The sequence below is a fragment of the Etheostoma spectabile genome, unplaced genomic scaffold, assembly GCF_008692095.1.
Source record: "Etheostoma spectabile isolate EspeVRDwgs_2016 unplaced genomic scaffold, UIUC_Espe_1.0 scaffold00569954, whole genome shotgun sequence".
NCBI classification, from domain to species: domain Eukaryota; kingdom Metazoa; phylum Chordata; class Actinopteri; order Perciformes; family Percidae; genus Etheostoma; species Etheostoma spectabile.
In genome coordinates this window covers 3,839-17,948 of record NW_022605449.1, presented here as the reverse complement: position 1 = coordinate 17,948, position 14,110 = coordinate 3,839, and the positions used below count along the sequence as shown (strand labels likewise).

The 14,110-nt window shown below is 38.7% G+C and overlaps 1 protein-coding gene across 1 annotated transcript; it reads right to left on the bottom strand.

Annotated features, from left to right (window-relative positions):
* Window positions 1-1,157: 1,157 nt before the first annotated feature.
* On the bottom strand, window positions 1,158-11,061 carry LOC116685542 (ankyrin-2-like; the record flags this gene model as incomplete). The annotated part of the gene is made up of 3 exons (XM_032510549.1): window positions 10,942-11,061; window positions 7,925-8,110; window positions 1,158-1,299 (listed from the first exon to the last, which is right to left on the bottom strand). Coding segments are annotated over exons 1-3 (406 nt in total), but the record flags the coding sequence as incomplete, so codon positions are not given.
* Between the last annotated feature and the right edge of the window lie 3,049 nt (window positions 11,062-14,110).

Below are 14,110 nucleotides of genomic sequence, written 5' to 3'. Positions count from 1 at the left end.
GGAAAAAAAAGCTGTGTTATCCACAATGCTCGCAACGGCTAAAATAGGCATCTAAATTGTATTCTGGATGATATTAAAGGGACAAGTAAAACCCAGAAATGAAAGTTATAATGGGTCTGCTGAGTTTGCTGGTGTGATGAGGCAAGATGAAGAATTTCTGTGTGTACAGCACAAGGTAAAACCTTAGCCGTTTTCCCCCTGCCTTGTCTATGAAATTATCTTCAGCTTATAATATAGTTAGGATTTAATATAGTATTAGCAACAATTGGATTTTGACAAATCACTTCATATAAATGATTCTTTTGCAATTACAGACAAAATCGCCACAACTTTGGACAACTGAATGTTCACAATTAAGATATTCTTATATATCAAGGCTTTTGATACAATTGCTCCATATCATTTTCATTTCCTAAATTCAAAATTGTAAAATTATTATTATATTTCGGATGTTGGAAGCAATTGGCTAAGTGACTACCTTTATAATAGTGATCTATAAAAGGTGTATTTCTACAGAATGAGCTGTTTGTGGAGTGCCTCAAAGATGAATACTAGGGCCACTTACGTTTCTAGTAAATGACTTGGTTTGGATGTCTGATTCTGCGTGTACCATACTGTTCGCTGATGATATTAATATTGTCATATCGCAAGAAGCTGGGGCTCTCAAGATTATTATCTTTGAAATTCTTTTATTAGGATTAACCCCTTGAGATGAACCCATCTCATTTTCATGGGCGTCCTCGACAGCATATAAGTACAATACAAACGTATTTAGAAAAGGTTCTTAAATGCAAAAGACCTATACAACACCACTCAAGCACCTCACACAACACACACACACACACACACACACACACACACCACACACACCCACACACACACACCACCCACACCACGCACCCTCACATTACCTACTGTATTTCACAACTTCTTTTAATGAGCCCTGATGTCAGTTAATCCAACCAGACAAACGCTGGAATCCATCTGCTCTATAATACCATAACTCTTGACAATGTGACCATGAAATGCAGAGGACCAGCACTTTACAATTTACAAATCCAAGATTTACTAGATATGAAACCTCATAGCTTATAGCGCTAGATTCAGGAGGCAGGCAATGTTGTGCAGAAGTGTTCTTGTAGAATTTTAACGTCTACAATGCGCTTTCAGAGCAGAATAACAGTGCATATTAGCGTTGAGTCGACCCTGGCCGTGAGTCGACCGCCGCCTCGGTTCAGCAGGAGCGTGCCACGTTGACGTTGCCGTAGTGGCATCGATGTGCAGGGGGGTGAATCCACTCTGGAAGAGAAACAGGACAGATACAGACCCACAGAGAGTAGGACAGAGATCAGACGATAGCCTTTACTTCACGCCCTTAAAGTTCAATGGTGTCTCTTGATCTTTATAGTCTTCCAGCATGCATCCCAGATGAAAAGTAAACAGAATGCAAAGAAAACAAATCTACTATTTTTGAATTTTTATGTCAGAACATGTGGCACCCAGACACACAACCCCAAAACACGCTCAGAAAACGTCCTTCCATGCAGGTATCAACCACATAAAGAAAAGTAAAAGAAGAAAAACTTGAAATGAAAAGAAGCAGAACTGAAACAAATAGATGTCCAGTACACATAGATACTCATCACATGAAATGGACAAACAATATTAGCTACCCCAAACCACACCAAATCATAGTAAACTCATAAAGTGGCATTTAACAAGAAGGGTACATTTGTGATCAACACAAAGTGCACTATGTTCACTGTACGTCAGGAAGTATTAGAGTAACGATGTGAAATACATATGAGAAAGTATTATGAGATTGCAGAGCAGTTTGGAGCAGATTCTTGCCTTACCTTGCCATTCTGTAAGTGTGGTCCGATTTAATGTGAAAAAGTTGTTTGTAAAAGTGTGAAGAATACAGTGACTAACGTGATGGTTTTAAAAAACTTTACACAGTCAAAAGCTCAGAATGGTGCAAAACTAGGTAGCGTGGATGCAACATGCCGTTCAGGGCCGAGTCTTGGGCCAAGCAGGCACAGTAAGACCTTAAGCTTTACAAGCTTCCCATGTCCTTATTAATAAGCATTGTTGGAGTCGTAAAGAGCAATAGTCAATACAAGTAATTAAAATGTATATAAAAGCATGCGTTTGAAATACTTGATCAGCAAAAGTCTTAGACGTACGGAAGACCAGGACATGGCAATATTGAAGTAAAATCATTTTATCAATTTTAAATTGTCAATTCGTGTGTGCATTATTAAGTAAGAAAAAAGACAAAAAAAAAAACATGAACATGTTTTAATGCATAATTACTGCAAGAATGACACGGAACATTTTTGGATAAATAACTCAAAAGCGAAACACGGCCATGTTGACATTGCATGACATGGACAATTTAAAAAATGGGAACATTTCATTTATTTGAAAACATAAAACCATAAAATTAAATTTTTTTCTGAACTATACTACACTTTTCAAAACTATTCAAATGATTGATTTTTTCCAATACATTGCATGATCATTGCTGTTATTCCGGTCATTGTTATTATGGAAGGATCCTCCCAGACGTCCTTTGTGAAATGTGTCGTAGTCACAAAATGGATATCATTCATTTTAATATAATTTTTTTTTGTTAAATGCCGATTTTTAAGATTTATGTAAGTTTCACATTGTTGAAAATTAAACAAAAGCACATTTTACACTCATCATCATTGTGGCTGTGTCTTCTTTTGTGTACACAAAAATACTGGTCAATAGTCTTTATGTATTTATAGTATTTATGCATTTGAACATGAATTAAAGATCGGATTTGGATTTTCATGCACAAACAAATAGGAAATAGGAAATATCCTTAAATTTGATTGAGTGATTTCATTTCTATTTGGCACCACTGGACTTCCATACTGCAGGAAAAAATTGTATGCTATCATTTTATCCAATACGGATTCAAACTAAGCAGCTTATGGCGCTATCTATAAACCGTGCAACGGACGTGAACAGACAAAATCACAACAGACTGGGAAACAATATCATTGATAGATATCCAAAAAAAAAAAATGCATCAGCAACAGTATTCATCACATCAACCCTTGCAGGAGACCCGTGTAAAATAAATCCATGCTGAGGGAAGATATGAAGAAAAAAAAAACAGGAAGGGGCTCCCTAAGCTGGGGACGATACGAGTCTAAACTGGGAGGAAAAAAATGAAAATGGTACAGACGGAGTATGAATAAACCAAATCTAAAGCAGCAGGAGCTTGGGCCATTCGTGTCAGCCGTGCATGTCGACCTGTTAAACAAAGCAACGTAAAGTGGAACCAAATGAATCTTTTTTTTTTTCACATCATGCAGTGCTGTGGAAGTGAACGAAATAGAAAGAAAAAGAGAAATGGGGATGGGGGGGGGGGGGGGGGGAGTAAATCTGTGGAGAATCAAAGGAGCGTGTGTATACCTCAGTCAGTCCTATTGACCATCATCTGGAGCGGGAGGAATGAAGGGAGGGAAAGATCAGTTCAGTTAGGCTTGTTAACACACATCTGCAGCGTGGTCACAACGTTGGGCCGCTCCTCGCGCAGACGAGTCCGGTTCACCCAAAGGCGATGCACGTTAATTCATCATTTGGTCATGTGATTAACCCTCATGTTGTCCTCGGGTCAATTGACCCGTTCTCTGATACAGTGTTCTTTTTATTACCCAAAACAACACGATTGATTCCACCCAACGCTCTTTGCCAAGTACAAATCTCTACTTTCATTCATTTGGGGACGTCTTCAATTTTATAGCCATTGAAAACAATTGAAGTGTTTTGAAATGGCATTGAGTAAAAGTTGACCTATTCCAGTCTGTGACTATCCTCAACATCCATTCCTTTCATTTTAGTCTCAATATTCCTAATTCTGCTTTTCTAACTCAAACATCAGGTATAATTTCTTAGATGAGTTTTTTGGACCATAAATTCCAAAAATAACTGTAAAACTAAAGTGAATAAGTTAGTGTTAGTGTTGAAAACGTCCCAACAAGTTGAAAAGTTTACGCTTTTTATCAATGGTTTCAACTTTTTCTTACATTTTGTCCCTTTTTTTCAACGTTTGTCACTTTTTTTAACATTAGGTATGATTTCCTATAAATGATATAAATGTATTGACCCTAAATTCCAAAATAACTGTAAAACTAAAATGAATAAGTTAGTGTTAGTTGTTGAAAACGTCCCCAAAAAGTTGAAAAAAGCCTCGAAAGTGTTGACAAAAGGGAGAAAAAAGTAAGAAAAAGTTGAAAACATTGATAAAAGCGTAAACTTTGACACTTTTTATCAATGTTTCTCTTACATTGTTGTCCCTTTTTTTCAACGTTTGTCACTTTTTTTAACATTAGGTATGATTTCCTATAATGATATAAATGTATTGACCTAAATTCCAAAATAACTAAGCTGTAGTTAATAAGTTAATGTTATGAAGTGTTTAAATGTCAAAAAAAGTGACAAACATTGAAAAAAAGCCTCCAAAGTTTGAAAAAAGAGACAAAAATTTTTAAGAAAAAGTTAAAAACATTGATATAAAAAGCGTCACAAAGGTGTTGATTTTCATTTTGACGCTTTGTATCAATGTTTTCTTACATTTTTGTCCCTTTTTTTCAACGTTTGTCACTTTTTTTAACATTAGGTATAATTTCCTATAAATGAGGTTTACTGACCATAAATTCCAAAAATAACTGTAAAACTAAAGTTAATAAGTTAGTGTTACGTAGTGTTGAAAACGTCAAAAAAAATAAGTGACAAACATTGAAAAAAGCGTCCGTTAAACTGTTAAAAAAAAAGGAAGAAAAAAGAAAGAAAAAGTTAAAAACATCGATAAAAAGCGTCAACAAAAGTGTTGATTTTGACACAAAGGGGTTAATAGTTTGGTCCACATTTTGTGTAACGATAGTAAAAAATCCTCATTGCAACGTCCCAGAGTCCAAAACAACAATCCAAAACCCAAAGATATAAAACAAAGTAATGCATCATCACTCATAAAAAGCTCGTCACATTCTGACGTGGCCCAACTAATATGAAATCTGAAGTCTTAACTTTAATACTTTACTGATGCATCGCAAGAGTAAGGAAGAGGATTAGGCCACTGGTGAAAAATCTATGATGAGTATGACTTTTTTCGGAGAATTGAGATTAAAGTCCGAATTCTGACTTTTTTTGAGAATTCTGAGATTAAAGTCCGAATTCTGACTTTTTTCTGAGAATTCTGAGATTAAAGTCCGAATCTGACTTTTTTTCAGAATTTAAAAAAGTCAGAATTCTGAGAAAAAGTCAGAAGAAAAAAGTCAGACTTCGGACTTTAATCTCAGAATTCTCAGAAAAAAGTCAGAATTGGACTTTAATCTCAGAATTCTGAGGAAAAAAGTCAGAGGAAAATAGTCAGACTTCGGACTTTGATCTCAGAATTCTGAGATTAAAGACAGAAGGGAAAAGTCAGAATTGTAATCTCAGAATTCTGAGATTAAAGTCTGAATTCTGACTTTTTCTGAGAATTCTGAGATTAAAGTCCGAATCTGACTTTTATCAGATTTAAAAAAGTCAGAAGAAAAAAGTCAGAATTCTGAGATTAAAGTCAGATGAAAAAAGTCAGACTTCGGACTTTGATCTCAGAATTCTGAGATTAAAGACAGAAGGGAAAAGTCAGAATTCTAATCTCAGAATTCTGAGATTAAAGTCTGAATTCTGACTTTTTTCTGAGAATTCTGAGATTAAAGTCCGAATTCTGACTTTTTTATCAGAATTTAAAAAAGTCAGAAGAAAAAAGTCAGAATTCTGAGATTAAAGTCAGATGAAAAAAGTCAGACTTCGGACTTTGATCTCAGAATTCTGAGATTAAAGACAGAAGGGAAAAGTCAGAATTCTAATCTCAGAATTCTGAGATTAAAGTCCGAATTCTGACTTTTTTCTGAGAATTCTGAGATTAAAGTCCGAATTCTGACTTTTTTCTGAGAATTCTGAGATTAAAGTCCGAATTCTGACTTTTTTCTGAGAATTCTGAGATTAAAGTCCGAATTCTGACTTTTTTTTTATCAGAATTTAAAAAGTCAGAAGACAAAAAAAGTCAGAATTCGGACTTTAATCTCAGATTCTCAGAAAAAGTCAGAATTCGGACTTTAATCTCAGAATTTGAGAAAAAATTCAGAATTCGGAATTTGCACAAATCCCGGATTAATACTCAAGAAGGATCCACCCCCCCCCCCCTCTCTCCCCCCTCTCCCTCCCTCTCCCCTCCCCCTTCCCTCTTGGTTGCATGCAGCGTTGTTGACATCACACCTACAACCATCATGTGACACAGCGGCACACTCCATGCAGTGGACAGTGTACACCGGTGCGGCGAGGTAAAAGGGGGTGATGGGGGGGAGTGTGTGAGTGTTAGCGTTCAGAGAGAGACAAAAGGAGAAACGGGAGAGACCCGGTTAGTGGCGGACCGGGGAGTGACGGGCAGGCGCAGAGACACTGAATAAGAGAACAGGGAAAAAATAGAAATAGAGAGATGCATGGACAGACAGATGGAAACACAAACACACACAGGGTATATATATATATATATATATATATATATATATATATATATATATATATATATATATATATATATACGCCTTCATGACAACAGTACATCACAACAGACACAGTCTTGGTACTCATACATTTGGGGCACCCTAGTTTTACACCTGCTGGGATTGCTATCTGGATCATTTATCTGGAAATGGGAAATATTTAAATCACTGACACCCCAAACAGTGTAACGCAATGACATCCAATCTACCGGACCATCTACCAACTGGTCTACATGGCGTAAGAAAATTGAGACCCTGGGATGATGGAGTCCGGATGTAATGACAACAGTGTGATCAGACTCTTAAATGTCAGGAGAACTCATCCGGGTACACATTTAACCCTTGCGTTGTCTTCCCGTAAACCATGAACTTGTCCTTCAGGGTCAAAATTGAAAATGAATATACTTTTTTTTTCCAGCTTTTGGCGCTTTTTTAAAAACCTGAGCTGGTTCAATAACAGGTTTTACATTTTTTTCTTGGAATTCATGGTCATTTAATATCAAATTATACATACGTTTTTTTTTGTTAAAAAGGCAGAAATTATGAATTATTTTGACCAATGGTGGATCTCAGATGGGTAGATGTCAAAGTTTAGTCCGGATACTGGTTTGAAACCATAAAAAAAAAAGAATTCAAATGCTATAAGATTCAATAAAACACCCCAAAAAGTCTATGAAAGTAGTCATTAATTTTACCTGAGGAATGTATGGAATCCTCCATGTTAATTTTGGGCAATTTGGTTGAAAGAAATCCATATTTCTGATATGAAACACTTTGATACGGGTCAGTTTGACCCGAGGACAACACAAGGGTTAAGGTAATGCTTTTACAAAATGTAGTTAGGTACTGAGGAACGAATGAGTAACCAATGGTTACTGATTGATTGATGATTGATGCTGTTCGTTACTTATTCATTTAACAGTAGCTACCGTTCTTTTTACCAATCATTGTGGAGTCATTAAGGAGTCTATCGGTAACTAATCATTAGCTAACCATTCGATACTCAATCATTTAAAGTAGCTATCATTCTCAACTCAAATTCAGAGCTAACCTGGCACCGGGGGGTCCCAGAGGGCCCGGAGGTCTACAGCCAAACGGCATGAACCAAATGCTGAACCACAGCCGACATCTAAAAGACATCTGGACTGGTTTCGATCCTCAAATATCACGAGATCCTATTCAGCCAAATCCACTACAGCCTCGTACAATTCATTTACTTTACGAAAGTCCTCAAAACCGTAGAACGGACGGACACAAACAAATAGCACCACATCATGCCAACACCCCCCCCCCCCCCCCCCCCCCCCCCAACTCAAACCGTGCTACGGGCCTACCTTCGACTGGACATCGGCGTTGTGGTCGTTCTGGAGGAGCAGGGCGGCCGACTTGGTGTCGTCCTTGCGGGCGGCGATGTGCAAGGCCGGCAGGCGGACCTTGCCCTTGGTGTCGTTCTCCAGCAGGACCGAGACCACCTGGTTGTGGCCCTGCTGGAGGGCGATGGCCAGCGGGGTGAAGCCATCCTTGGTTTGGAGGAAGACAGGACGAAGAGGATCAGCGACATTTCCATCTCAAGAATCCTTAAATGTTGGAGCATCAAAGCGTCCGAGTTGTTTGGTTGACGCACATTGAATCATGTGAATTAACGTTGGTATTTAAAAAAAAAAATGGCCCCGTCTAAAAAAGAGGGTCCTTGCATTCCTGTCTCATAACGGTTGATAAGGTAAACTATCTATCTATCTATCTTCAACAGGGGTCCGCGACCCCTGGGGTCCGCGGAGGTACTGCATGGGGGGTCGCGAAGGTTTGGTTGATAGACTTTTTTTAAAATATTTTTCCCACTAATTGAAATGTCTTTAAATCCACATTAACATGAACTCAACACACTGCAGTAAACAGATAAATGGAGGCAGAAGATGTCTTTCAGTCATCAATGCACACATGGCACTATAGGACCAGTTGATATAACACAATGTTAACAATATATATATTAGGGGTCCCCGCTCCATCTCGCCATCAGTTTGGGGGTCCTTGGCCTGGAGAACGTGAAGACCCCTGGTCTATACAACAACAATGCCATGTCACATCATCACTCCGTTGCTTTCACATGATCTGTTTAACAGACAATGCCTGTTTTCATTCAAAAATGTATTCCCGTTGGCTAACAGCATTTGCCGCTTTTTCCATTGCTGTTAACCCTCGTGTCGGAATTTTTTTTGTATTTTGAGTCAAAATTTAAAATAAAAACCTTTTTTATCAAGGTTATGGTTGTCTTTTTTTGACCCTGTCGTGGCTGTGCTCCACTGATTTTGTCACTTTTTTCAACGGTTGTTGATTTTTTTGGTTTTTCCCCAAATTTGTAACGTTTTTTTGAGGAATTTTTTGTTACTTTTTCCGACATCTTTTCAAATTGTTGTCACATTAAAAAAAAAGAAAAAAAAATGTACCAATTGTTTTGTCTCCAAATGCTAATTTTTTTTTTAAATTGACCCTGTTGTGGCTTTTTTGACCACGCAATAAGTTTTTATTTACATTTGTCACTTTTTTATTGGACATTTTTGTTACTTTTTTTGACATCTTTTCACATTTTTGTCACTTTGACATTTGTTCGCATTTTAGTCAATTTTATTGACATTTCTTTTAAGTTTTTTTTCCAATTGTTTTGTCTCCAAATGCTATAAAATTGACCCTGTTGTGGCTTTTCTGACAATGATTTTGTCACTTTTTCAACGTTTGTCGACTTTTTCTGAGCCTTTTAAAAATTGTATGCGTTATTCACAAAAAAATGTTAAGCTTTTTTGTAAATTTGTCATTTTTATTTGAACATTTTTGTTACTTTTTCCGACAACTTTTCACATTCTGGTCACTTTGACATTTGTTCACATTTTAGTCAATTTTATTTTTTTCCAATTCTTTTGTCTTCAAATGCTATGAAATTGACCCTGTTGTGGCTTTTTTGACAATGATTTTGTCCTTTTTTCAACGTTTGTCGACTTTTTCTGAGCCTTTTAAATTTTCCGTTATGTTATTCCCCAAATTTTGAAAGCGTTTTTTTTTTTGTTTTTTACATTTGTCATTTTTTTGACATTTTTGTCACTTTTTTCGACATCTTTTCACTTTTTTTGTCACTTTGTCATTTGTTCACATTTCAATCAATTTTATTGACATTTTTTAAATTTTTTTTTTACCAATTGCTTTGTCTCCGAATGCTTTAAAACTGACAAAAAAAAACACAAATTCAATGAACTGATTGTTCATTTAACTTGTGAGGAGCGTTGTTGGGAACCATCCAGGTGACTTTTTGGAAAGTTTGCTGGAAAGAAACCCAAATTCGGATATAGAACCTTTTGGAAAGGGGTCAAAGTTGACCCGAAGACAAGGAGGGTTAAGCAACCATCCCTTTTCAAAGTGAAAGCCGACCAGGACGGGGAGGGATTATAACTGTTTGATCCATGGTAGGGTCTCGATATGAAACATCTGTGCAAGTATCACTTATGGTAGCTTAACAATGACCACGGTAGTAGGGGGTTTGGGAATATCAATATTCGTCTGTCAGGGAGTCAACCGTCGTGGATAGATTGCCACGACATTTGTAAAGACATACATGGTCCCCGTATGATGGATTCTAATGACTGGGTGATCCCTGATGATGATGGTGATTTGGCTTGCCACGTTATGGTCATGTGCAATGAGTATTGTCATCTGTCATCCTGATTCCCAGATGATGTGTCTTAATGACTTGGTGGACCCATGACTTTCCTTCTAGCCCACTAGCATGTTGCCATGTCTAGAGAATGGAATGCCTCGCCATCCCCAGGATGGATTGCCATTTAGTTAAGAACTTGATTTCTTTTTTTTAATGGCCTTTGAGTTGACAGGATAGAGAGAGAGAGAGAGAGAGTCGGGGGAAGATGATGAACCAGGGCCCTGCCAAGGACTCAGCTACACACTCTACCAGGGGAGCTAGAAATGTCAATACTCTGATTTATGGCAAATACCTGCCAAAATGGGATTAACTGTACATCAGCCATGTATCTGCGTTGTGTTCAGGGCCAGTGTTAAGTGCACTAAACTGCATGCGTGACTAGATAGGAGAGTTTGACGTAGTCACCCTAAATATAGTCTATATCCTTGACGTTCCACTTTCTGGATTGCTTAGATCTCTGCAGGATAAGTCCAGACAGATCGCTAGACTATCTGTCCAATCTGAGTTTTTTCCGGCAGTTTAGTGCTGCACTTGACAATTCAAAGAAAGGCCATTAACCAGAATGTTTACCTCCCATCCCCAAATGAGACGTGGACTAGCCAGACTGGCAAAGCGAGACTACTCTAAATATCCACCAACTCCTCTCACCTCAGTAGCAGTGCTCTGGTTGCCTCCGTTCTCAAGCAGGTAGCGCACCACATCCATGTGGTTCTCCTGGGCGGCCATGTACAGAGGAGTGAATCCATTCTACAGCACAAAGGCAAAAATACAAGCGGTTACCAATAAAGTACAGGTCATGGGTATTTACTGTATTTCCTCACCCAGTCAGCCAAAAATAAGCACAGCTCTCTTAAATGATATTAGTGATGAGTCATACAGGAGGTGATACTGGGATTGTCCTTTAAGAGCATAGCGGGGTTTCACTGACATGACGTTCTCGGCGGTAACCCAGATGGGCGGCCATGTTGGAGACAACTGAACGGAGTACAATGTAGTATTGCGCACGGTGGATACTTTAAGTGAATGTAGCCATGTGGGGTAAACAGACTGCACCTGGACTACTATCTACTCCTGTGCATTGGATTACTTTCAAGGACACACAGATGAACTGTGCTTTTGACAACATAGACGGTCTGACGCTCACATTCACACACACAACTTATTATCTTACACACACACCATACAAGTGACTCTCAATCCTTGTTTTTTTTAATTCAAAGAGCCCCAATTTGCTATCTACACTACCTGAGTGAGTTTGAGCTTTGCCAACCACCAGCGCCTCCTTTCCTCTGATAACTTTGCATTCCTCTCCTGGTTTTAAACTTTTTGGAAGCTGATAATATTCAAATGTTTTTCTTGGTCTGACCTATTGGTACAACCTAAAACCTGGCAATAATAAACATTTTCCTTGACGACATTGGGATCTACTTCGGTGCCTGGGCTTTGTTGGATGCGGAGTCCCTCCAATATGGCGATTTCTGGTCTGATGACGCGTCATGACAACCCCTCATAGCGGCATTAACCGACTTGAGCGGCAGAGCACAGAGACTCACCTGCGACTGGAATTGATGTCCGCTCCTCGTTTAACCAGGATCTTCACCACTTCAGCCTGACCAGCTAGCGAAGGCTATGTGAAGGGCTGTGTTTCCTTTCTGGAATAATACAAGGACAATGAGAAGAAGAATGTCTACGTTAAAATAATGGTTATTCAGAACAGTTTTTTTCTTTGTGACCTGACCTTATTACGAGATGGTATGTGATGGGCATGCTTTGCATAATGAGCAGCTCTGACTGGATGAGTTGAAGTCTATATTTTAGCAAAGGCTAATTCAATTGAATTTTACTTATAGTGTCAAACAATCCAGACACTTTACATATAGAATAGGTCTGGTACACACTTTAATATACAAAGACCCAATAAGTCTAGAATTCCACTAAGAGCAAGCAACTAGTGCGACAGTGGGAGGAAAAACTCCCTTTTAGAAGAAACCCGGGACAGACCCAGGCTCTGGTAGGCGGCGTTGCCGGGGCGGTTGGGGGGGGAGGGGGGGGGGGGGGGGGGGGGGGGTTGGGGGAGGAAACAGTGGCAATAACAGTCACTGAATCACTTATGATGAATCAATTATAAAATACACAGCCGTGGTTGACAGCAGAATCTTAAATCACTGTTGCAGATGATCAAGTCACCTAGTTTGACGCTCTCCAACCATATTTCACAATGCTGTTTGGCTTAATTGCGTTTGCATTTAATTACAGTATTACTGACTCATGAATCGAGCAAATTGAGATCGACAAGGCTCAAATATTATATGGACATCGGGTCATGTGAGTGTTAGATCACAGTAACATGAAATATCAAAAGCTCAGTTGAACGGTGATTTCACGCACAGTTGATGGAATAACATACAGGTCTATAAGAGATATAAAACAACAACTGTGTCATGCAAGTCTACCCGCTCAGTGGGAATCTGATGTCCTACTTTGTGGCTGAATCCACTGCGGCGCCTCTCTCCAACAGCTCCTGGACCAGATCCACGTGGCCCTCCTTGGCTGCCAGGTGCAGTGCATTAAGACCATCTGGAAGAAGACAGGGGGAGGAAAGGTCAGGACCAAACAGCAACAAACAATATAGACGGGTCCAAATGGAAAAAGAAATGGATTACCTCCTCCACCAGGTCCGTAACTAAACCGAGCCGGCATTTCTTTCTCACGTTTCCATCTTTTGAACATTTGGCTGTCTCTGTTTACTCTTACATGCCCAGTGACGGACTGAAATGTCAAAGCTAGCTATCAAAGTTGGGTCAGATGTGTGCCAGGTTGCTGGTGGGAGGAGGGCCAGTCTGGGTATAAAGATATAAGAGTGTGTGTGTGTTTGTGTCCAAAGAGTCATGTTGATCCCTTCTACTTGAATATTTGCTGGATATTGATGGTGATGGCTGAGACGATAAATAAATACTGTACAGGAGATTTTTTTCTATATTACCAAATGAACCAAACCATTTTGAAAAAGCTCACGGACGCTTGTCATTTCTTTTAGGAGTTGGAACATTTCAAATGACTTGACCCACATTGTGGTTCAGAGTAGTGATGTTTCAAAGTGTCAAGTTATGATTCTATTATGATATCTATTAATATCTGTATTAAGCTCTTCATTCCATGGGTTGTTTGGTTTGGCATGGGAGAAGTGGAATGACTCAATACCCCAAGTGAGAGAATAAGCCAGACCACTGGAGAGACATAGTGAGAAAAAAGTACAAAGGCTTATGGAAAGCATGAAAAAAAGCAGAATAGTTACTGGGATGGGCTGGCAGTGTGAATTAACTTACTGTATAATACATTTTGCTTAATATTGAAGTAAATAATCCTAGTTACCATCCAGGAGCCTGGGGAGCAAGATTGTTTTTCATGAGTCATATTATTTACAGTGCAAACCTTGTCAGTGAACTATGGGAAAATGAACGTTCCTGAATATAAAGGAGGTAAATTGTTCATTCATTGTTTTGAGCTTAGATCATTTCATCCAGCCTTAATAACAGCATCCATTTTCTCTAATAAGGTCCTGTAATGGCATTTTTCATTACAATGGTAACCCTCGACTCGCATTGACCTTTGTTTTCCCATTGTGATGAGTTTTTGAGTTTTTATGATGATGAGTACCTGGTACCTGCAAAACGGTACTTTATTTAGAACCACTCCATTGAAAAGATGACGTGAAACCCTGCAATGCTGATTGGTCGGAGAGAATAGTCTCTAATCACTGCATCATCACTGTCTCTGTCTTCTGGCAAACCAGCCACATGCAAGAATGAATGAAACC